General features: G+C 42.7%; 1 protein-coding gene across 1 annotated transcript; it reads right to left on the reverse strand.

The window, feature by feature from the left end:
- Positions 1-4,442: 4,442 nt before the first annotated feature.
- On the reverse strand, positions 4,443-23,170 carry STYX (serine/threonine/tyrosine interacting protein). The gene is made up of 11 exons (XM_055715891.1): positions 22,894-23,170; positions 12,367-12,399; positions 11,466-11,519; positions 10,250-10,347; positions 9,547-9,607; positions 8,161-8,197; positions 7,547-7,586; positions 7,413-7,463; positions 6,727-6,799; positions 5,642-5,735; positions 4,443-4,948 (listed from the first exon to the last, which is right to left on the reverse strand). Exons 1-11 carry the CDS (start codon positions 22,948-22,950, stop codon positions 4,875-4,877), a joined length of 672 nt encoding a protein of 223 aa, XP_055571866.1. The 5' UTR covers positions 22,951-23,170; the 3' UTR covers positions 4,443-4,874.
- Between the last annotated feature and the right edge of the window lie 439 nt (positions 23,171-23,609).

The following is a 23,609-nucleotide window of genomic DNA, read 5'->3' on the forward strand; positions in this document are numbered from 1 at the left end:
AATACCTTCATTTTCCTTTCCCTAGACAAAAAAACCCAAACCACTTTTGGAGACTTGGTGTTGATTGTGGGCATCTTTGCCAGCATGACTTCACTGAAACAAGTGTTTTAAAGGACAGTCTTGGCTTGTGCTGGTGGCAGAGCCTTTGCCTGCAGGCATGAATGCCAGCCCAAGTACCTCTTCTCCAGCCAGAGGTGTGCATCTGAACAGCTGGATTGCTTACAGACACGGATGAGAACGCAGGGCCACAGAGAAGGCCAGAGCAGGGCACATGTCCTGGTGCTGGGTAAGAGGTTTCTAACCCATTTTATGCTCAGCAGGCCTGCAGGTAGGCCTGGCACCCTGTTTTCTCTTGAGGGAAAGCAGATGTCCTGGTTTTGGCTGAGATAGTTAATTTTCATCCTGGTAGCTGATACAGTGCTGGTTTGGATTTAGGCTGAGAATAATGTTGGTAATACACTGATGGTTTAGTTGTTGCTAACTGTATATGAAGTCAAAGCCTTCTCAGGCCCTGCCAGCTAGCAGGCTGGGAGGCACAAGGAGGAGGGGACACTGCTAGGACAGCTGACCCCAACTGGCCACAGGGCTGTCCCCTACCACAAGATGTCATACTCAGCATACAAACTGGGGGAAAGCTGGCTGGGCATCGGTTGGTGAGTGGTGAGCAGCTGCTTTGTATTTTCCGTATCTTTTAATTATTATTTTCTTCCTTTTCTGTCCCATTAAACTGTCTTTACCTCAACCCATGAGTTTTCTCACTTTTACCCTTCTGCTTGTCCTCCTCTGGCCAGCTGGGGTGGGGGAAGTGAGTGGCTGGGGTTAAACCCTGACAGCAGGGCTTCCCCCTGGCATGCTCTGTTGACAGAGCATCTACCTCAGAACTAATTTTATAAAATCAGCTACAGCTTTCTGCTGGCCCAAGTTTTCTTGCCTTTGATAGTTTTAGTGAACTCTGAATTTCCACTGATTTCAAGTTTATTATTTAAATACTATGGTATCTACACCATCTAAATAGCTCCAGGCCTTCATTGTTAGGAGTTAATGAAAAAATTAGTACAAGTGAGGAGCAGGTGCTTGTACCCAGCTTAGATCATTGTAAAACAAATGAACTGGGTTGAAAGCTTGGTTCTGTGGCTGGATGACAATGCCTCATCAGCAGCCTTTAGCTCTGAAGAGCTCTTTGTTCCATAGCTGAGGTGACATGTGCAACCTCAGCAGGCCACCACCCCTATGCAAACAGCCATTCCAGCAGCTGTGTTGTGAGAAGAAAGGCACTGTCACCTGCTGCATCACGCTGCCAGGCTGGCTGATGGGTACACCCTTCTACTGGCAGGGTCATGGGTGAGCTGCAGAGCAGGGACCAGCCTCAGGAACAGAGGCAGGGGAAGAAGCATTGGCTGGCAAACACACTACACCAAGACAGGAACGTCTCAAACACCACAGTGGTTCCAGGCAGCTGGAAGAACACTTGCTAGTATGCAAGGAAATGTTCTTCTGAACTGTCACCGCTCCCAGGAACGTGGCACAAGTAACAGCATTCAACAGCAACAGGGGGTATTAAAAATTCTAAGCTGAAGAAGCCCTGTTAATTTTTCTATACTACAATCAGGTCAAGAAAAAAGAGCAAGATCTCCCACTCCCAGGGAACAAAGGAATGAAGGATCTTGTCAGAAATCCCCGAGGATCGGAGAAGCTGTTATGTGCAATGCAATAGACCAAAATGACTGTAGAAGGCAGCAGTATGGGATCATGGCAAACATTTAAAAAAAAAAAAATGCTGGAAAAGCCTTAGTCATGAAGCCTGTAAGTTCGGGAGAGTTTCCCCAAGGAAGCACCAGGACCCCAGTGAGGTAACAGAACCAGATTACACATGAACAAGCTTCTCTGACAGAGGATATTTAGATGAATCAAGCATTCTCCCATCTGTGTTTTGTCTCTACTCCTTCCCAAGGGAGCTGAAATAGAAAGCAGTTTTATGCAGAAATTCTGATTCCCATCCTTGTTTCGTCAGAAGCTTGTAGCTGCCAGTATTTGGTGAGCTGTGCAGAGATGGACACGCACAAACCCTGCCACAGCCATGTGGCAGCCTCATGGGGCAAGGGGGGAGACATCACCAAAGCATTTCCCAACAGCCCCAGAAACATTCTTTTAAAGAGATCAGTTACCAGCACATAATAAACCCTACAACTGCAAAACCAGCACCACATGCTCAACTTGTCAGTGTTGAGCTGACTGGCTGTAGTTCTTAAGGAGCTAAGTGTCACACTTTCTTTTTCAAGCTGAAAGTTTCCTGACTAAAGCATCATGGTTTTTAAAGATTTTTTTTCCTTCCCCTGGAGGATTTGCACTGTTCCCTCACTGATGTAGGCAGCAGTAAAAGGAAAGTGCTGCTCAACACTGGTTCATCCTCACTGAAGCTGTAAGTCCTCCCCACACACAGCACTGCAGGGCCTTCACCTTCCACATGAGAAGAGGTTACTGGGCTATAAAGCCTCACCCTGGTGTCCTGGCTCAGCTCAAAGCCCTGACTCGCTGCAGCAGGATTTCCTCCTCAGATGCCGCCACCTAGCAGCAGGCTTCAACCCAGGCAGTGGTTTTCAAACCAGAACCCGCTAGCTACTTTAAGAGCCTTGACACAGGCCAAGAGCTCAGGCTTGTTCCAGAGGGATAGCTCCTCCACAAGCCTTCCAAGGAGCTGCAAGACAAGGCAGAGGATCCCCAGCTAAGCAAAGATCAGCAAGTCACAGATGCAGGTCAACCTGCCTCGATTACACAAAGTGAGACAGAACTCCTACAGAGTAAACAAGATGCTGGGCAATCCTTCAGCAAAAGGCACCATCAGAAGAAATCCCCAGTACAAAACAGCTTCACTGTTCAGCTTCCTGCCTTCAAATTCAAAGGTACCTGCCCTCACAGTCCCCCCCAGCACTGGTTTCTCCCACACACACACCCAAGTCTGCCCTGGTGAAGCCGCACCTGGAGTGCTGTGTCCAGTGTGAGCTCCCCAGTTCCAGAGAGAGGGGGAACTGCTGGAGAGGGGCCAGCAGAGGCTACAAAGATGATGAGGGGACAGGAGCATCTCCCTGGTGATGACAGGCGAGAGCTGGGGCTGTTGAGCCTGGAGAGAAGACTGAGAGGGGATCTCATCAATGCCTACAAATATCTTAGGGGCAAGCGCCAAGAGGACGGGGCCAGGCTCTTTCCAGCGGTGCCCAGCGCCAGGACAAGGGGCAACGGGCACACGCTGCAACACGGGGAGTTCCACCTGAATGTGAGGAAAAACGTCTTTACCGTGAGGGTGCCGGAGCGCTGGGCCGGGCCGCCCAGAGAGGCGGTGGGGTCTCCTTCTCTGGAGACATCCAAACCCGCCTGGGCTGTGCAGCCCGCTCTAGGAGACCCTGCTTGAGCAGGGGGTGGGCTGGGTGAGCTCCAGAGGTCCCTTCCAGCCCCACCAGGCCAGGATACCAAGGCTGACAGAGGACATTAGCCATTGGCACACAGCCATAGTGCTGTACAGGGAGACAGCTGGGTGCTCGGATCCTCAAATGTCTTTTATATTCATTCAACTCCTTTGAGCCTACCTGTTCCCTGTTAAAACAGAGTCTAATTACAAGCTCAGATTCCCCCAAAACACAAAGTTCTTCTAACAGCTTCGTAATTTGCTCAGTCACCACAGCGCTCTAAAGCGGCCACCATTTCATTCAGATCTTCTACACCACAGACCAACTGGCCAATGAAGCGGAGATCCAGAACTGGGCCTGTACTGGCACAACTAGTGGCTATCAATCATAGTGCTTCTGAGAAGGGAGAAGAGTTAAGTTGCACAAACCACCTTGAAAATTTTAAAGCACCGATAACTGTGTGGCCTTAATTGACTCTAATGCTTTAGAAGAGCCAAGGTGAATCCCTTAGGTCTTTATACTATTACAGCCAGTGCTTCAGGCCTCAGTTTTCAAACATCAACCCAATTTTTTACCTCAAAGGATGCAACTATTGTCTGACAAAAGGAACTACTTCAACACCAGTTTGAAGATGCATTGTTCTAATTGACAGTTGGACCATACTGGCTTGTTCAAATTAGTTAGAAGTGGATTTAAGTTAACAAGCAGCTTTTTAATACTATAGCTAAAAGAATTCAGTCTTGATATGTGTGAAATCGGTAGCTGCCCTCTGTATTAATTCAGCACATGACTATTTTATTAGTTAATCAGTCCTCTGTTAAACTTGCATAAAACAAGGTGAGATTTTTAGAACAGTATTTTGTCTTAAACTGGTCTCAGAGTGTCAAACTAATTCAGTATATAGTAAGGTTTTATAAAAAAGTAAAGAATTATATAGTGATAAGATCACTGCTGTTGCTCAATTGCCAGTAGCAGCGCATCCTGCAGTTCATAAAGCACATTTCTACATGCATGACCATAATATATACCGAGAACAAGGTAAGTTTTAGCAAACTTTTTCTTTACTAAAGTCTCTTGTTATAAATTACACAAATAACTTTATAAACAAATCCCCCCAGCTTGCATTTTGTTTAAAGTAATAACTTTATATCATACAAATAAAGAAATTTCAAGTATGAAAAGTGCATTATTGCAATAATACCTCTTTGCAAGTCCAAAAATCTTGGTTTAGAGTAAAACTGTAAAGTGTAAAAAAGGAGTAAAACAATCAGTGCCATTATTCATTCAAGAAGTCCAACATCTTAAAAATGATGCTTAGTGTGTTGCAGAGGCAGATTTACATCTGAAAGCAACATGTAATTGAAAAGAAGCTATGTGTGTGTTCATCATTTTGCATTACTAATTCTTTTTCCCTAGTTTTCTTCACCTTTCTTGGCAGGAATTCACAATACAAACAGTGCTTGTCCTCAGACATCATCCATTCTGTGCTGCTGCCACTTGCATGGTTCCAAGTTCTTCATCCTCTTCATGCATTCGCTTTAAACTTCCTGCAAAAGGCAAGAGGAAGGAGGACATGCCTGAAAAGATCAGTTCTAACAATATACAGCTGCAAACAGGACTGCATGGCAGTGGTTACTGTCTTCCTGCAGGGACTCTACCCTTTGAAGACATTCAGCTTTTGGACAGCCAGTTGCTGACAGCACTCTTCCCTTGCACTTCTCCACAGGGAAGAAATTTCCTAGAATCCACCAGGTTTTGTGCTCCCTTTACATCTCCCCCCAAACTCCATTTCCACTGCCTTTTAGCAGGGGTGGCTGCTGGCAGGCCTCTATATGATTACAGTAACATTTTTTACATGCCCTAATCCCCTATTGTCTGTTTAAAAGCACAGCAAAACTCTTTTTTCAGAGCAACTGCCTTAATTTTAAGGGCAGGTCACTCTTGAATCCTCTAAAGAGCTCTGGGGTTTTGAAGCACAGGGCCCTTCTCCAGTACAGTATGGAAGTGCAGACACCACTGCTAAAGTTCAAATCCGAACAGGAAAGTTCAAACATAGGAGAACAGAATATTTAAATAGTGCATAGTGAGGTCTGAACATCACTTGCATATCAGCTGCAGGCATCCCCTTCCCAAAAGTTTGAGATTCACTGCTGCTGGAGGTTTACTTAGGGAGTGCAAATGTCACCTCACAACACCAGGCAAAACAGGTGGTGTGACACACAGCAGGAGAGGCTGCTGACCTGTAGAACCAGGTGGAACCGAGAGGGATCTCTCCAACTGCAGTGGTGACATCATCTGGATGGTTAATTTTGCTAGATAGATGGCTTCATATTCCTGAAATTTTAATAATATATATTGCTATTAGTTTGGCATAATGCATTATAAGGATGAGGACTAATTCAGGGAGCTCGCTAGGATGGACTAGACAGTATCTTAGAGCAAGGCAGAGAGTTTAGAGGAGGAAAGTTCTTTGTTGCTTTGACATGAACAACAAAGAACTGTCAGGAAGAAAGAGCAAAGCCAAACAAAGGATGATAATAAAAGTTTACTCTCTTCCTTAAAGCTGTTTCTTAAAAAAAGTTCTGTGAGGATGTTCAGAGAACTCATTGTTGCTCCCAGAAGGCAATCCAGACAGTAGAAACAAACCAGACTTAGAATACAGTAGCTTCAGAGTTCTGTTACAACGACAAGCCATTCATGGCCTTAAGTTGTGTTCTAGTGACCCTGTCACACTTTCAGTGCTACACAACAACTCCCCACAGGAACTACCTTTTTTTAAAAAAAAAAAAAACCACAAAAAAACCACACACACCACAAACTCAGGAGATATTCGTTTTGCTACCAGCCACCTAAGTAATAGCAGAGATGCAACAAATCTGTTTCAACACACTGTCCTGGTGTTTGCCCACCATTCACCCAACAGACTCATGGAATATAATAAAACAACCTCACAATACTGCTGTTTGCCATTCCAGACCTGTGAATTTCCTATGAATGCAAGTGTCAAGAAGCATCACTGGCGAGTGCTACAACACTTGACTTTGTAGCTTCCTCAGCCACCAATTAAGCTGTTTCACAGTCTCTTAACCATGCACAAAACAGGATTTTTATTTCTCCTCCATTCCTGGATTTGCTTTGTTCAAAGCTTAAGTCTAATGACTTAGGATACCCACTCATTTTCCTCCCAAGCTCTACTATAGCTTCTGACATTTACTTTAAGCATACTTCTACAGTAAATGTTAAGCTGCCTAAGTAGAAACAGCTGTTTTGCAGGAAGATGATTCATCAAATGGCTTTTGAGTTGTGACCAAAAAAAAAAAGTCACCTGAAGTTGATGGACAAATCCAGCATTAGGATTAATACAGAATCTTCTTTCTTGAACATAAGTAAATGCGTCCCTTTAAAAAGAGAAGGAGAGAGAAAATACTTCAGTGGAAAACAGACATTGACAAAAGCCTCTGTGGTTTCAGGAGTCTTCCTTCCAATTATCAGTTCTTAGGAAACACACCACCTCTAAATGTTCCTCAGAACTCATTTGTGTAACTGAAATTGTTTGGGCAAAATAGGAAGCAGTAGTTGTAAAATACTATTTGCCCAACCCCACCTCCAGTTTTTAGCTTGCTGGCCTGTTTTCAACACACTTAGAACAGCCTCTTGCGGCCTCTCCTATAGTTTTACAGGAAGGCACCAATCTATGGAGGCTGGTATCCTGTTTCCATTAGCAGCAGGTACCTACTTCTTAAAGAAAGGACATAAACAAACCTGCAGCGAAGTGAAATGGAATAATCTGCCCCATGTAAAGTCTTCACTCAATCTCAGTAGGTATTAACTGGTTTATGCACCAATACACAACTGTTTAAGATTCCCTCCAAAGTTATTATTCACTTACACCACTTGAATTCAAAGATGAATACCTACAGACATATCAGACTTCTTCTCTGTACTAAAGTACTCTCTCACTTCAGCCTCTTCAGACAGATGATTAGCTACATGACCACATTCTGTTCTTACCTGTACTTCACCCCAAATGTTTCCATTATGTATGCAATAACTAAGGCAGCACTGAAAAGAAACAAAGAAAGAATTAGTAGAATGTATTTCAGTTATTTAAAAAAAATTAATAACCAGGATGGATAGTTTCCTACCTTCTAGAAATCCCTGCATTTCCATGGACAAGAACTTTTCCTGAGAAGAAAACAAACAAAAAACACCCAACCAACCATACTTTTATAAACTGAAGAAAATTCTTTGAAATGTAGTTTTTCCTTGTTATGGAGAACTACTCAGTAGCAAGGCACATCCCTAGACTAATAGGTGTGTTACCTCACTCTTCGTTACTAACTACACTCCATTCATTACTGCCACAGGACAGAAGAGCATGGATTCCTGCTCCTCTGAGGATTTTGAGTAACAAAAGCTGCATTCCAGACCACAATGCAGATTTAAAGCCTTACATTGGAAAGGACAAAAAAAAACCCAAACCCAACAAAACTCATGCACAGAGCACAGTTGCATTTAAAGTGGGGAAAAAAAAAACCAACCCCAGATATACAAAGAGGTTTGCTTTCCAGTTGGAGGCAAAAAGAAAATAACACTACTTTACTCTGAACTTGTATTATACAGTTCAAGTCAAGCACAATAAAACCCCAAATTTAAAAAAGCCTCATACTTAAGGAGTCCCTAATACATACCACTAAGTTACCTTTAAAGCTCTAACAACAATGTACTAGTAAATGAAGGAAAAAAGTTAAGACTTTACCTCCGCTTTGTAAACTTCCATCAATAAATTCTTTAGTCTACAAAAAAAAAAAAAATTACAAGACTCAGTTTCAGATAATTTTAGATGTTACTGCTACTTGCATTTAAATTTGCTAGAATTTTTGTATCAATCTTTATATACAGTGACAATAATGCACTCCGTTTATACAGTCTTAGACATCACTTCAACTGGACATTTATACTTCTATTGTACTTTTAGCTATCCATAAAATCGTCAGTGAAAAACTAGTGCAAAGCCAGAAACAAAAATGTTTACATATCTATTACTACTATAATAAAAATTAACTTCTAAAAATCTTTACTTAGCGGGGGGCAGGGGGGGGAATGCCAAAAAACCCAAAATCACTATCAAAAACCCACACATGTCAACAACAGCAATATGGCCTGGACCACTCTACTGACACCTGTGTCCTCCTAGAAGTCCTTAAATGCTATTTTCAGTTCTAAAATTAGGTCTAATCAAACTATAACGTGAGACAACATGCAGTGAGGTCTGTGGAATATTGCCAGGCTGAAACATTTGATTAGATGAAAAGCAAAAGCTAAATAATTTATTGTGGGGAAAACCTCAAACTAGACTCTTAAAAATACACCAACACAAAGCTACTAAGACATCAGTAACTGCAAGATTTGCAACAGATGCTGTTTGATCAAACAGCATTATACTTCAGAAAAGCTGTAAGCCATAAAGTGATTTGCCACTTTTGCAAAAACATGACCACCTCTGCCATGAACAGGGAAGCCAGAAGAGCTTTTTGGTATTTTGGGATGGTTTTTTTGAGTGGGGGAAGGAACAAAAAAATGCTTTTGCTCTGTTGCAAACTAACCTAAAATAAAGATACAAAACCATAGCTCAAAACTAAGGATTTATTCTATTTCCAAAGGTCAGTATGTAATGGATACTGCTTAACTTAAGCTTACTTTTTAATTCCTCTACAGTAAACATGTTTAAGATGCTGTAAAACTTAGTTACACGAACTAATTACTATTTCCTGTTCAATTTTAATATTTCATACAAGAGATGTATCTGGTCTTCAAAACATGTTTCCTACAGGCCAAGTTCCCCAGCATTCTCCAATGATCCGATTTCTTTGTTTTGAGAACAGTCTTCCCCCCGCCTTTCTTTTTCTCATTTTTTTTGAGACTATAATAAGATACAGCTCTTACAACTCTGCCTCAGTTTCTATACTTGTAAAAAGGAGTTAATTACACTTACTAAGGTGGTAATAACAAGGTCATTTAAGAGTTCACAGCCCTTCCAGGTGCCTCAGGCTGGGTATCCCAAATTTGAAACTGCTATCTGTTAGTTCAGAAAACTACTGGGCAACTCCATTCCCAATCCATTCACATTATCACAAATACTTACCATAGGGAAAAAACGTATTATATTCTCAACTGGATTATCTGCAATATCCAAGACTAAATACCTACAATGAAGACAGTTGCTGTAAGTACACAGTAAACACCAGTACACAAACAGCTGATTCAACCCCACCACAACACTCAAACCTGCAGAATGATCCTAGCACTACCCTCCTGGCTTTACTGTCTGGTCTGAGCTCCAGAACTTCTACAATCAGTAACCTGTGGAGTTGTCCTTATCAGGAAGGAAGCAAGGAACTTTCTCCAGCATCCCCTAACAAAATCACCTCTTGGAGTGGAAGAAATTCACACATGCTATGCTACAGGTGATTCAACTTTGTTTGGAAGCAACATACTACATACTCACATGCTCCCCATCTGTTTGTAAATACGGACCAGTGTTCTTTTCTGGGGCTCTACACAACTCTTCCAGAGGTACATGTATTCTGATTAAGTTACCTCAAATGTTTTAGTAGCAGGACAAACCACACTTGGAACTAATAACTTTAAAACTGAAGACAGTTACTGCAAACTAATGGATACTCCTCATTTGCAGACCTGCCTATGTCTAGTTTACTGGGATGAATAAACTTCATAGATTGGATTTAAGAGTCTTTCTGTACCTCATCACACTTTTCCAATAGTTTTGACAATGTGAAAATATTTGGAAAGAAACCAAGACAAAAAAAATCTTGATAATTTCTCACCTAAATAACTGTTGGAAGTTTGGTTTAATAAAATTTGCTTCAATGTTTTGTCGTATGCATATTACATGGGTTATTCCATGTTTCTGAAGTATAGGTAGCTGTGGGAAAAGGAAAACACATTTTTTTTTAATTACATAATCCATCTATTACACAGTAATAAAAAGCTATACATAAATACACAATAGGGCTCTACTGTGTCCTGAAGGAATATCAAGAGCTAGTTTTCTAACAGTCAAAGCAGTGTGAAAAATGTTGTCTTTCAAAAGAGACAAAAATGTAACCATTAGGAGCTGCAAGAAAAAGCATTCCTAAAAACGATAAAAAGAACAGGCAGTAAAGAAGGTATTCAATGACCTTGTTTGTCTCTGCTCACCTTTCACTTAGCCTGAAATTGCAAGTCCCTACATGACGCAGTAATTGTCAGCTAGCATTGGATTCTTACTGGAATCAGACCATTGAAAGTAAGATCATTTAAACTATGAGGTAAGTTTACATATATAAGCTTTGTCTTAGCAGCACTTGACTTTATTGTAGATGCAATTTACCTTATTTTACTGCATATATACAAGTTCCCAGTTCTTATTATTCTTGTGTTGCAACACTTTAGCAAAGGAAACAGACTGCCTGACTGGCAACGTGCATGTCTTCAATGGTTTACCTTTTTCTAAGAAAAATTCTCTTCAAGCTTAACTACAAGACTCAATTTTAATACAAAAAGCTGACATATGAATGCTCACTGCAATTAGCATGCAAGTCACTTTAAACTTGCACTTTTCTCTTGTTTGAGAGGAGTAGGTAAAGCAGACTAGCTGAATTGAGACAGCATGCACATATGTGTGTACCAACACATGCAGAACTTCAAGCCATAAGGGAAAAAAAACTTAACCAGAGTTCTTTTTTTCATTTATCTGCCGAAGTAACCCTTTAGCTCATAAGACTGATGACACAAGGCTGCATTTTTCTTAACTGCCCCAGCATGTGCCTGTTCAGATTCATTCTGGAAGGGGGAGACATCGACACCAGCCCCAGTCAGATAAACTAAAAGCATCATCGCATAAATGCCCCATGTATTACTTCTGCTCTGGCATCTTTCACGTTCCAGGTCAGGATTGCAACCAAATTCACACCTATATAGATAACACTTGAACACATCACCACAGTAACAAATCAAATCACCACAGCAAAGTTTCCTTATGAGACACTCTGAAAATCATACCTTGCTTTTCATAGCTGAAGAATATGGGCCTAAAAATAACCCAGGTAAAATTTCCTAGGAGGCAGAAGAACAGACATTTAATATCACCTCAAAATTATTTGAAATAATACATTGCACTCAACTCAGACTATGGCCGTGGAAACAAGTAATTTACATATTAGTGAGAGATGTGTTACCAAGCGTCATTTAAAATAACAGGACAAGGGGTGGAAAAAAATACTAGTTTGGCAAAATAAAAGAAACACAATCTTTGTGCAGGAGACCTTGTTTTGGGACAAATCAAGTCCTTTATCTGGGTAAAGTTCCAGTTTGATTACTGCATCTTATCCAGGCCCAGATCAAATGAAGGGAACCAACTCTGCATATAATAGTGTCTTGTAATTAATTCCAAATTGCTTTCATGGAAAAAGATATACACATGGCAAGCCTTCTAGCTTTGTACTAGTAGTAGGAAAATATCAACTTTTAACCATTTATCTCCCCACCAATAAAGACACACAGGTCTGTAGATCTTATCTTGTGCAAAGATTTGGCTGCCACCATGGTAGGAGAATTTTAATTGTCCATCCTACTTGATAACACCTACTTTCAACCAAATTTAAGTTAAAAAAGCAAAGCTCCAATAAATTTTTAGCAAACATCTAAAAACATTCACAAAGGCAAAAATGTCTTATTTGGGGGATTCTGAAGAAAACTACCAAATTACTTTTTTATGTACCTGCACAACAGTGATCCAAGCACACCTGCACACTAAGCTGGCAGTCCTCCTACATCTCTCCCACGGTGCTGCCTGACACTTTACTTCTAAAGGCTGATTCTGATACCAGCTCTTTTGCAGGGCACTTTTTTTGTTACTGAACACACTATGGGTTTTGACTTAAATGATAGATGTGTGTCATACCTGCATCTCTCTCCTCATGGGATAGGTCCAATCCTTAAAAATAGAATAAAAAACAATTACATATGCATACAAAGGGAAAAAACCACATTCAGGCAGAGATCTGTATGTGCACGTTATATAAAAGAATCAAAACCTATTTTCTGCAGATTGCACAAGCTACCTGCTACGCAACAGGCACGTTGCTTACGCTTACTGCTAACTCTCCAGACAGGTACCAGTAACACTCAAGCGCAAGGAATGCTATTTTGAAAGCTAATGTGAAGAAACCTCAAGTATGCTACATCGGTGACGAAGCCTGGGCTGAACAGCCAGTGTGTTGTACATCCACACCTCAGCTTTCTGCTGAGAAACTTCCCTCTAGAACAGGGAGGAAAAAAAGAGAAAGAGGAAAAAAAGCTTTAGAACATTCTGTACTAGCCACAAAAAAAAAATAATCCTTTGACTGATACATTCCTACAGCTACTGAAAAAGCAAGGTAGGTATAGCAGGTAACTCCCTTACAATCTAACACTGCCTCACCTAACCCATTCAAACCAACTTCATACCGAATATTCAGGATTTAGCTTTAACAATTCTGTAAACAAATGTTCCCCCATGAACACAGCAAGCCATTGCAGTGAATCTCCACTGTTCTCCATCCTAGACAGTTACACTGGGAAGGATTCTTACACAGTAAACACATAAGCCATGTTCAGCCCCAAGGACACGATTCTCCCTGCCTGTTAATTTGCAGCTAGCACATCGCACCCTTCGACAGAAACTCAGACCCTCAGGTTTGTGAAGGTTCACCACTCAGGAACCACCCCTTCCCAGCTGACTATTTACTATCATCCAACAGAACTGCCCAGAGCAAATGCCAACATCAACATTTTCATCCTTTGCTCCATTTTACAGAACTGCCAAAGCTGAACAGAAAAATGCTCTGGCAGACTCTATTCCTGTCTTTCCTTCTTTACAACTCCCACTGTCCTCTATTAACAGGCTCTTACTCATTCTTTGACCCTCACACATGACGGAGCTGTATCTGAGATCACAGTTACCAGCTGGAGAAAAAAGGAAATAGTCAAACATATCAAATCAAATAGACTGCATACATTTATTTACATAACTTTGCTGTTTGCTCTACACACAACAGCAGCTAAGGAAAAGCTTTGCCATATGTCATTATGCTCCAATCTCCTCAAAACGATCAGAAAAATAAACTCCAAATATTCCACCTCTGAAGTGAGGTCAGCATTACACCGAGAAAGATCCAGCTCCTTTAAACTGCAGCATTGCCCACCTTAGCACCTGCAGTTGTACTGGCAGCAGCAATTTTACATTAACCCTCTTTTTACTAGGACACATGAGAAAAATGCAGTGTTTCCCCTAGACACACACAGTTACACAGTGAGCTTTTGCTACCTCTTGGTAGTGGAATTAGAAAGGATTTTAATATCAATAAAGTTATTCTGGAAACCACTTGAACAGAATCTGGGACAGTGTTTCTGAGAAAGCAAACAAATATTAAGCCACTCAAAACAATTCTTTGAATACTACTTAAACAGTAGTATAAACAGAGAAACAAAATGCCCTGAAATAGTCTTTGCTAAAGACATCAAGATAGCTAAATTATTTCGGCATGTTCCAGCTGTAATAATAAAAGCTCCTGGTAGCAGAAAGTAGAAATCCTGTGACAAAACAATTATATTTACCGAACCGTATCCTTTGAAGTCTGACCCGAGTGTTGTAGCATATCCCTGTTGTCTCACTGCATATACAAAAGCTTAAATCACTCAAGAAACAAGAAAACCCCAGTTTTATAAAGTATAAAACCAACAGTAAGAGCAATAAACTCTGAAAAGCTTATGCTACACTCCAGGAGTATACAAGCACTTCAGTGGGGTTTATTACTCTATTTCTAGAATTTAAGAGTCTTAACCTGGAGCATAATGAAAACACAAATTCACCCCTACTTTGGTCAAGAGGACTTCACAGTACATTAAAATATTCCTTTCAAATGCATTAGAAGCAGGAAATGGTGTTATTCCCAGCAGCTGTAAGCAGTGCAAAGTAAGTAGGCAAGAATTTAGCATTATACAGTCCAAAGGAAACCAAAACCAGTAAAACAACAGATGCCACAGATGTTCTGAACAAGAAAAAAAAGTCAGTATTGGCTCCAGACATTAGTCTTCAGTGTTCTTCAAGAAACCAAAAAGATACAGTTTCCAATGGGATTTAGTCTGCAAAATTAGTATCTGAAAGATTATGTACACAGAAAACATTTAATCTGAGACAAATACACAAACTACTGAAAGAGTGATTCTGGTGATTTCCTGACAGCCCTTCAAGGCTTTTAAAACTAACAATGCCAGATTATTCAAGTGTTATGCAAAATTATGTAAACAAAAAAAAATCTATTACTGTAGACTGAACCAAGCAGAGTTCTCATTTTGAGGAATTCATTCATCAGCCATGTTTTCCACGCTGTCTGAAGCACCCAGACAAATAATAACTGACGGTTTCTCTTTTAACAGACCACATGCAAAAATTTTGCTAAGAAAATCATGCTTGTTGATGATGCCTGAGCTGGATAAAGTAACAGCATTCCTTGCTGCTCTTTGGTAGGTTCTATAATAAGTGACAACTCCCTGGAAGACATATCTTCAATACTCACAAGCCACAAAAAGTAAAAAGAAGGAATGCAAAATATAACCCGCACAACACCAAAGTTTTAAAGAGCAGCCACTCACCTCTGCCAGGTCTTCCCAAACTAGACAGATTCATTGATGGACAAGTTTAAAAGATACTGCAGCTGTTTTGCTGAGGGCATTCACAGCACATAGCTGGTGTATTTTGTATTCGCACAAGTGAAATGGCAGGGACTATCTAAAGCACTTCAACTAGTGTCCCAGAACAGAGCAACTAGCAAGAGAAAGGGGAATAAAGCATGTTTCAAAGCCCTCCCTTCCTCATCTGCAGCCAATCTCTAGCTGAAATAAATTGAAGCTATGAATGAATAGGCAAAACTTGCCTGCATTACAAAGCTTTTTGGTAACCAATATCCACACTACACCAAGAGTTACTCTGCCAACAGTTAAGGTTAATTTATCAGTATTTTACCATAGCTATACCTGTTATTCTTTAGAAGAACAATTTAATGGCAAAAACCCCAACACCTTACATCACCATGTGCAAATGCATGCATGTTTGGACTTTTTCCTGAAAGAGTGACCTTGGTTAGGCCTTAACATAAAATTCTTATTATGAATTTTTTATTTAACAGCCCTGACAGAGACTTGTCTGCACTCAAGACCTGCACAAAATCAAGGACTGTGTTTTTAAACACAGCATCACAACATACCTCATGCAATCTGTGTATGCCTCACAAGAAGGAATGTAGTAAAATGGATATACGTGACATCACTTAACTGGTCCCTCATCGACAGTCCAAGTCTGAAGACCCATCTAATTTTCACACATAAAAGGTAAATCCTAGTTGGTCTTTGCCAAAGCTCAGCTTTGGTTGCAAGACAACCTGCAGTACTGCGCTTTCATTATTATGGTTAAACTCCTGCTGCGTTATAATTAGTAGAGCCTACAAACCACAGACTGCCCTAGATGAAGGAAGCAGCTCTCAAAGGTGCTGAAAAAACCACCAGTAAAATAAATCAGTGGATTAAAGGAGAATCCAACATCAAGAAGCATCTTTTCTAGATTTTAGCTGCTGCCCCTTATCTGCTCAACATCACTGGGCACCAGCCACCATCTGCTATGGTTTTCCCTGCTTTCAAGACCATTACTCAAGTCCTTTTGAAAAGCTGCAAGCAACTCCCAGTAAAGCCTTCCTGACCACTCCAGGTTTCTGACCCTTCTCCAACACTCAGACAGCTCTTTTGTTGTTGATTAATAGCATCACTTACCTCTCTGTACAGATTTGTCTTCCCATCGCAATTCATCACAGCAAGACTTCTGCATGATTGATAGTTCCTCATGTACCTCAAAAATCTAGGGCTGTCAAAATTCTCTCGCCTAAATTTGTTTCCCTGTCTAGTGGAATATCCACATAAGCTGTAACACTCAAAATCTCTCCTCCAAACCCGGTACAACATTCTTCCACAAGTTGTGAAATCAAAGCTGAAGACAACTGTTACGCAATGACAGCCACACATTCTGCTGACCTCCTTCAATTCCTTCATCTGCTCTGGCCTGCATCTGATCTCTTGGCTGTAATTTTGTACCACTCAGTATAGGAAATCAAAATTACAGCTAAACAGTGTTAAAGCAGTCAGAAGCCATGATTATATTGACTGCCAACACTACTGTCACCCCTCCTTCGGAGGTTACAGCTTGAACTGTGGATGGATCCTGATCCTTTAACGATTACCTTGACACAAAAGCTTTATGCTTAATTCTGAGGCAGTTTTAAATCTAATTTACACATTGAAATGAGGCTACACCTTGGTTTTGAAAGTATTTTAGACAATATTTTGAAAAAGAGACCTCCCAGCTGATACAGTCCAACAAAAGGAGGGGGGAGGGTCTTCATTAAAGACCTGCACAAAAATAAAGCTAGTTACACCAATGGCCTTTGTAAAAGAGAACAAACAATTGCCAAATGAAATCATGACATACTAAAATAGTAATAGAGCATACTTATTTGCCACCTTTTTATAAGACACAAGTTAAATGAAGTACTGAAAACTTACTCAAGAAATAGAATACTTGAATACTACCAAAACCTGACACATTATCGCTGGAAAGCACACTGCTTTAAGGGCCTCAAAATTAGCTACAAATCAGAATTAAATGAAAGGCTGTGTCTTCAGTTTCAGTCACACTTCATGTTCTTGGACAGTTATTCCAGTTGGAAACAATTTTTTTTTATTATCTGTATTTTTAATATATATATTAGAATCCAATTACTTCAGTTAAGAGGGGACCTACAACAACCATTTAGTCTAACTGCCTGACCACTTCAGGGCTAAATATATACACTTTTTTTTTTTCCAGGTGGAAGCCCTAGTGCAAGTATATAAAATATAAAAAATTGAACCCAGTCTTTTTGTTCACTCAAGATGTGGGCGTGACACTAACAAGAACAGAGCTATGCTAACAAGGTTAAGGAAGGCTTTGACAGTACCGTTAACCCAACCAGTGACTGGTTCAAGGGTGAGCTTACGCTCCCACCCTTGCACAGTTGTTTAATCTGATGCTCACCATGCTCAAAAAACTATGATGGCCCCAAATTAACAGCTTTTTTAGCAAAGCTGGTTGTCTACCAAGTAATCTCCCTGCTCCAGGTCACCACAGGTCAGATAAGCACTGGGACAAAAACAGTGACAACACTGAGCGGTTGGCAGGGCGGGTAAAGCCACTTTTTGGCAAAGCCAGCTATGAGATGTGCTTTGCTGTAACAGCAAGGCCCCCCTTGGTCACAGATCCCACTTCAGTCAGTCCCAATGATGGCAAACGTGAGCTGGGGAGCCGTGTTTAACAGTACTTTCTGTGTATTTGTAAAGAGTACTTGGATAATGGGAAGTCCTCACCATACTGATATTTTTGCTTTTGAAAATACAAAAGGAATACAAAAGGAGGAAGGTGGAGAGGAAAAAACAATAGCAGGTGGGAATGACAGAGCACACAGAGGAAGGAAGACACATACAACAGGGGAAAAAAGGTTATTGTAGCGAAGAGAAACAGAAGCTACGGAAAAGGATAAAAGGCAACTAAATGGAAAGTAGAGACATAAACATAGAAAGGAAACAAACAGTTCTTCTGTCCCATTCTGCAACATTGGTCCAGAAGATACCTCTACTAACTTGTTAAATACCAGTTAGTACACTGGGTCATCAGCACTGCTTTTATCAAAGCACAATAAAGCAGTGAAGGCAGAATTCTAATTCTTCAGCTTATTTGAAGCACATAGCCAACTGGCAGGACTACCACACATTTTGTATTATTTTCTTTTTAGATGAACCTGCACAGAAGCTGAGACTCATCTGAATTCTTTCTAGTATAAAGTCTCCCGCATTCACCCCACAGCATTTCTACCCACTACAATAAAAGGCTTGACAATTCACTTTTTATGAAGAATCTGTAGAATGACAACTAATGAACAAGTTTTACTGACAAAGGAAAAATTGTATTCAGATTATTATAATTGTTTTTAATGGTACAAGTATGTCCTTTTTCATGCCTGATTTTTTGGGGCCCTCCCTCTTTTTTAACTACAGCCTAAAGAGCTGGGCTATACCAAGACAGCCAAGGAACGTACAGGCCTCTTTACAATCCTCATTTAGATTAAAAAACCCCCATGCTTTAAGTCTTCAGTTCTACAAACTGCTCCAGTTGTGAGCCACCTTCGTGTCTATGTGGATGCCTATGCACTTCAACAGGCTTCCCACGGATGCAAGGCATAAGTTGATCGCAACTGACAGGACTGCTCAACTTCAGCTGCCACAGTGCACTTCTCTTGATGTATGCAAAGTAGTCTGATAGTAGCCCACAGAGTTACGATCAAAATCTGTCACCTGATTTACATTTCCCAGCATAACGTAGCATTTGTTTCAAGTTTCTTTTGCCCTATTACGTGGGCAGGTAAAAAAAAAATAATCTTACAATACAGGCTTCCTACTTACTTTAAAGAGTCTGTAGAGGAGGGGAATCTCTATGTTTAAGAGGGTTATTTGTCTTTCCTATCAAAGATAAGAGTAAAAGAAGTTTAAAGAAATTTGTTCCACCTTTAGATGGACTGTGCTACCGCATAGTTAAAAAAAGCAGTAAAAAATACATTAGCATTTCAGCTTAATGTAACTGTCAAGAAATGTAAGCTTTTTTAAAAAATCATACACTAAAGAAAGCTTGGGTTTTACGCATAATAAAAAGACAAATATGACTGCTTAGTCAATAAGCTGGTAATTCCATTACAAAAACCACAGAAAGTCCTAAAAAAAAGTTCTAAATACATCACAAATACTAGCTTACTCTGCCTGCTTGCAAGTAATCATACTAATGTTTTAACAAAGAAGTGAACTGGTAATTATTGCTGTGTTCCCATTACATATATCCTAGCCCTAATTTTTTTTAATTTAATAGGAAAATTATTTCCATTAAATTCCTTGAATTATTCCAGTCCCTATTTACCATCTTATCAAAAGTGCTAAGATGTCTCAGTACAATTATGCCAGCATGCACTGTTATTAACCTGACGCTCTTTTACCTGGTCTTTAGCCACAAGGACGTGGTTTAGTGGTGGGCCTGGCAGTGCTAGGTTAAAGGCTGGACTCTATCTTAAAGATATTTTCCAACCTAAATGATTCTATGTTTATACTGGGGGGGGGGGGAATCCCCAGCACTTCTCAAATTTAAGAAAGTTTAAGATTTCCATGCCATGTAGAATTACTATTACTTTGACATACTCACTATCACAAATCTGTAAGAGAACACATACAGTTTACAGATATTCATGGCATATACCAGAAAAGCCTTGCAAGAATGATGAGTTACATGTTTAATATTCAAAAATCAAAAGTAGAAAACACTCAAATGGCATAAGGACCTCTAAAAAGGAGTTCAGCTTTTAACTGCGAGAGACTCGCCAGTGAGAGACGGAAGCTGGTTTATCCCAGGCTTCATTAGCTCATCTTGCAGAACTGGACAACTCACCTAGACGGCAGCCAGCACGCCAGAGCGGACTAGAGGAAACACCACAAGCCAGCACTGACATGCGGTTGTATCTAAGCGTGTCAAGACACTTGCCAATACCTGTCTGTGCTTGACCTACAACAAATACAGTTTCATCACCTGAATGAACTCTTAAGTACACACAAACTGCGGAAGGGGGGAGTTACACACGTCAGAGTACTCAGAAGCACAAACTTCTGGTCCATCGATTGCTAAGACGGTATCAGATGCAGAATGGAAAGAAGGCACAACTCTCTCCAGTAGAGAAGTATCACCAGCACTTCTTAACGCGGCATTTCACAAGCTCCGAAAAGTACCAACAGTCAAATAGCCTAAAAATCCAGTAATTCATAGTACTACGTATGGATTAGGGACATTGCAAACAATCTACAGGCCAGAAAACTGACCTGTTTATCTGGAGTACACTTCTGCAGAATGCCTAAGGCAATCCATCTGCAGGCTGCCATCACCCCCCCAACAGATAGCCTCGCCCACTCTCTGATTTTAACTTGTGCCAACACTAGAGTGTGAAGCTGTGCAGTCAACCAGATCACCTCACTGATTTGACTTTTTAAAAATTATTAGTATTATTATTATCATTATTAAAGCTGTCACATGGTTATTCATGTTCAGACAGGAGAAGAGAGCTGCGGGGTGGCAGTTAGATTGCCTTAAAGTGACCACAAGGTTACACTTACTCTTGAGCAGCCTACATTAGGAAGTAAACCAGCAATTCCCCAAATTCTATCACCTCCCCTGCCCCCTCCGCTGTCTTGAAATCAAACCTACCAAGACAGCATTAAACCATACATAACCAACTTCCAGCAATAACATTGTAGAGTACTCCTCATGGATGAACCTCCTCACTGCAATACACAAGAGATTATCTTCAGCTTTCCACAAGTAACTACATTTTTCAGGCAGAATGATTTCAGTTTCCTTAGTTTGCTTTTCCAAAGCATCTTCTTCAGGATTGGGCTGAAGCCCCAAGGCTGACATCTCTTATGCTTTGCTTAACAAGCTAATGCCACAAGAACTTTGTCATTCTCTACTGGCTTTAACTTTTCTGTTTCCCCCAAATACTCCAGCTATGGTGTATTTAGATCAAGTCAGACACAAATGCAAGGTGTTGAAATAAAATTAACTTAGACATTTTTAAAAATAATCCTTGAAATTCTCTGCTATCGTCTTGTCGCAAGTAAAGTCCTAACATTCTATATATTATACTATTGAGAGATAGAGCATAACAAAAAGCAAAACATAAAATACACTCTGAAGGATACTGTATTATAATTTCAATTTTCATCAGGTGAGAGTTGTTACAGGCAGCAACCTCTGTTTTTAAAGCTATTTTAACTGCACACTTCTTTTTAGCCATTCCAGTTATAAACAGGTTTGAAAAAGCTATCCAGGCTAATTTAATTAACTATTTTCAGAAGTAACTAGGTAATATGATTGGTTTCTCGACAAAGAAGTTAAACCAAAGTAATTATAAACCTCACAGGGTGGTACATAATTTGTGTTCAGATATAAACTGATTACAAGTTTCTGAAAACCATCAAGATGACTGGTAAATACCTCCATAGCTCTGAAGTGAACAGGGTATTAAATCTTGACAACAGAACCAAAAAAAAAACCAAACACCCCTACCAAAAAAATCCACAGTAACTTCCATACTTCAGGTAACTTAAAACAATAACAGTATTCAACACTAACTCTGTTAAAACAGAAATAAATGCTGACGTTTATGAAATACACAACGATACAGACCTCTGAAGAGCTCAGATACTATCAGCTTCCCGCATGAACGCTGTGACATTTTGCCTGAAATACCTGGCACATTCAAAGCGGGACACTCCGGGCTGTTTGCGACACATGAAAACACACCACCAGTATCCAGGGTCAGAACCGAGAAGCTAAGCCAAGCTCAGAAATCAGACACCACACCGACCCGATTCCTCTGACACCGCACAGGGTGCGGCGTAGTCTTCGCCACCTGTCTTCCTTTGCAACGGAGTCCTGGCTCTTGAGCACCGTAAAAATGCCTGACCGACAGACTCACCAGCGCGCTAAAACGTTTCTTGGGCACCTACGAGTTGGTAGGCAACTGTGTGGAAGGGGACACGCAGGTACTCACTGCTGGCTGCTCCTTTCTGCACGCAGGCAGCAGATGGAGGACAGGGCTGGTGGCCATACAAAGGGAGAGGGAACTGGCAGTGGGAAGCAAAAGGGCGGCTAGCAGGCAGGCCGTGACACGCTGGGGCACGGTGGAGGGGACACCAGAGGCGCCAAGCAGAGGGGGTCGCTACCAGAGGGCACAAGCCACGAGCCGGGGCAGGGGTCTCTGACAGCAGGCACCCTCCTCAGCGCGGCCCGCGAACCCCCGGGCGCAGGCAGGCGGGGGAAGGCCGGAGGCAGCCGAAAGGCGAGATGCAGGAGGGAAGGGGGTCCGGGAGGGCAACGGAGGCGGCAGGGGCCAGCAAAGCAGGCCCGGAGGATGAGGTCGGTGGTCGCAGAGGGGTGGCACAGCGCCCCGGCAGCGGGGCTTACGGTGTCACCAGCACAAGGGGGAGACGACGGACCTGGCCCCGCTGGAGACCCGCGAGAGCGCGCACCCCCCCGGCCAGGGGGAGCGGGGCGCACGGGAAGGGGGCCGGGGAGGCACCCCACGGCGGGGGGGGGGGCTACCAGCGGGGTCCCACCGCTGGGGGACAGTGCCCACAGCCCGGGGGGGGGGGGGGGGGGGGGGGGTCCGGGACCAGCCGCGCCACATGGGGCCGGACGCACACGAGGCCGGCGGCTCTCGGCTCCCCTCAGGCGGGGCCGGGCGGCGACCCCCGGCCGCTCCCCTCCGCCGCTCACCTCAGAGTCCTCTTTGGCCTGCGGCAGCGCGGGGAAGGCCGGCTTGGCGAGCTCCATGGCCGGGCGCTCTCCGGGCGGGGCAGGACCGGGCAGGGCGGCTATTTGGGCAGCGGGCCCGCGGGCTCCGGCTCGGGAGCGGCGGCAAGAGGAGGCGGAGGAGGCGGCGGCGCGCTCAGCCGCTCGCGCCCGGCCGCCATGCTGCTGCTGCTGCTGCTACTGCCGCCTCTTCCCTCCTCCTCCTCCTCCTCCTGCTGCTGCTGCTGCCGCCGCCGTCGCCGCTCCCCCTCCCTTCCGCCCGCCCCCGGGCTCCGCTCCAGCGGCGGCGGCGCCCCCACCCCCGCCCCGCCCCCAACCAGCCGCCGCGCGCGAGGGCGGGGCCGCCAACGGCCCGAGGGGCGGGGGCCCGGCGCGCGCGGCGGCCGCGGCCCCGCCGCTGTGAGGCGGCAACGGGCGCGCGCGGCGTCGCCCTCCCCCTGTCGGCCCGTCCTGAGGCGAAGCCGGGCAGCGGCGGGGGTGCCCCCACCCCGCACCCCTTCGTTAACTCCTCGCCACCCCAATTAAGAACTTCTACAACGGGCCCTCTGCCCGCCGCGGCTTCCAGGCGATCACGGTCCAGTCGACGCGCAGGCCCAAAGCGCCTCACACCTGGGCCGCCACGGCACTTGGGCATGCTCCCCGCCATGGCACCATGGCGCAGCCGTAACGCTTCCAAAGCT

Source organism: Falco cherrug, chromosome 7 (genome assembly GCF_023634085.1).
Source record: "Falco cherrug isolate bFalChe1 chromosome 7, bFalChe1.pri, whole genome shotgun sequence".
Classification (NCBI taxonomy): domain Eukaryota; kingdom Metazoa; phylum Chordata; class Aves; order Falconiformes; family Falconidae; genus Falco; species Falco cherrug.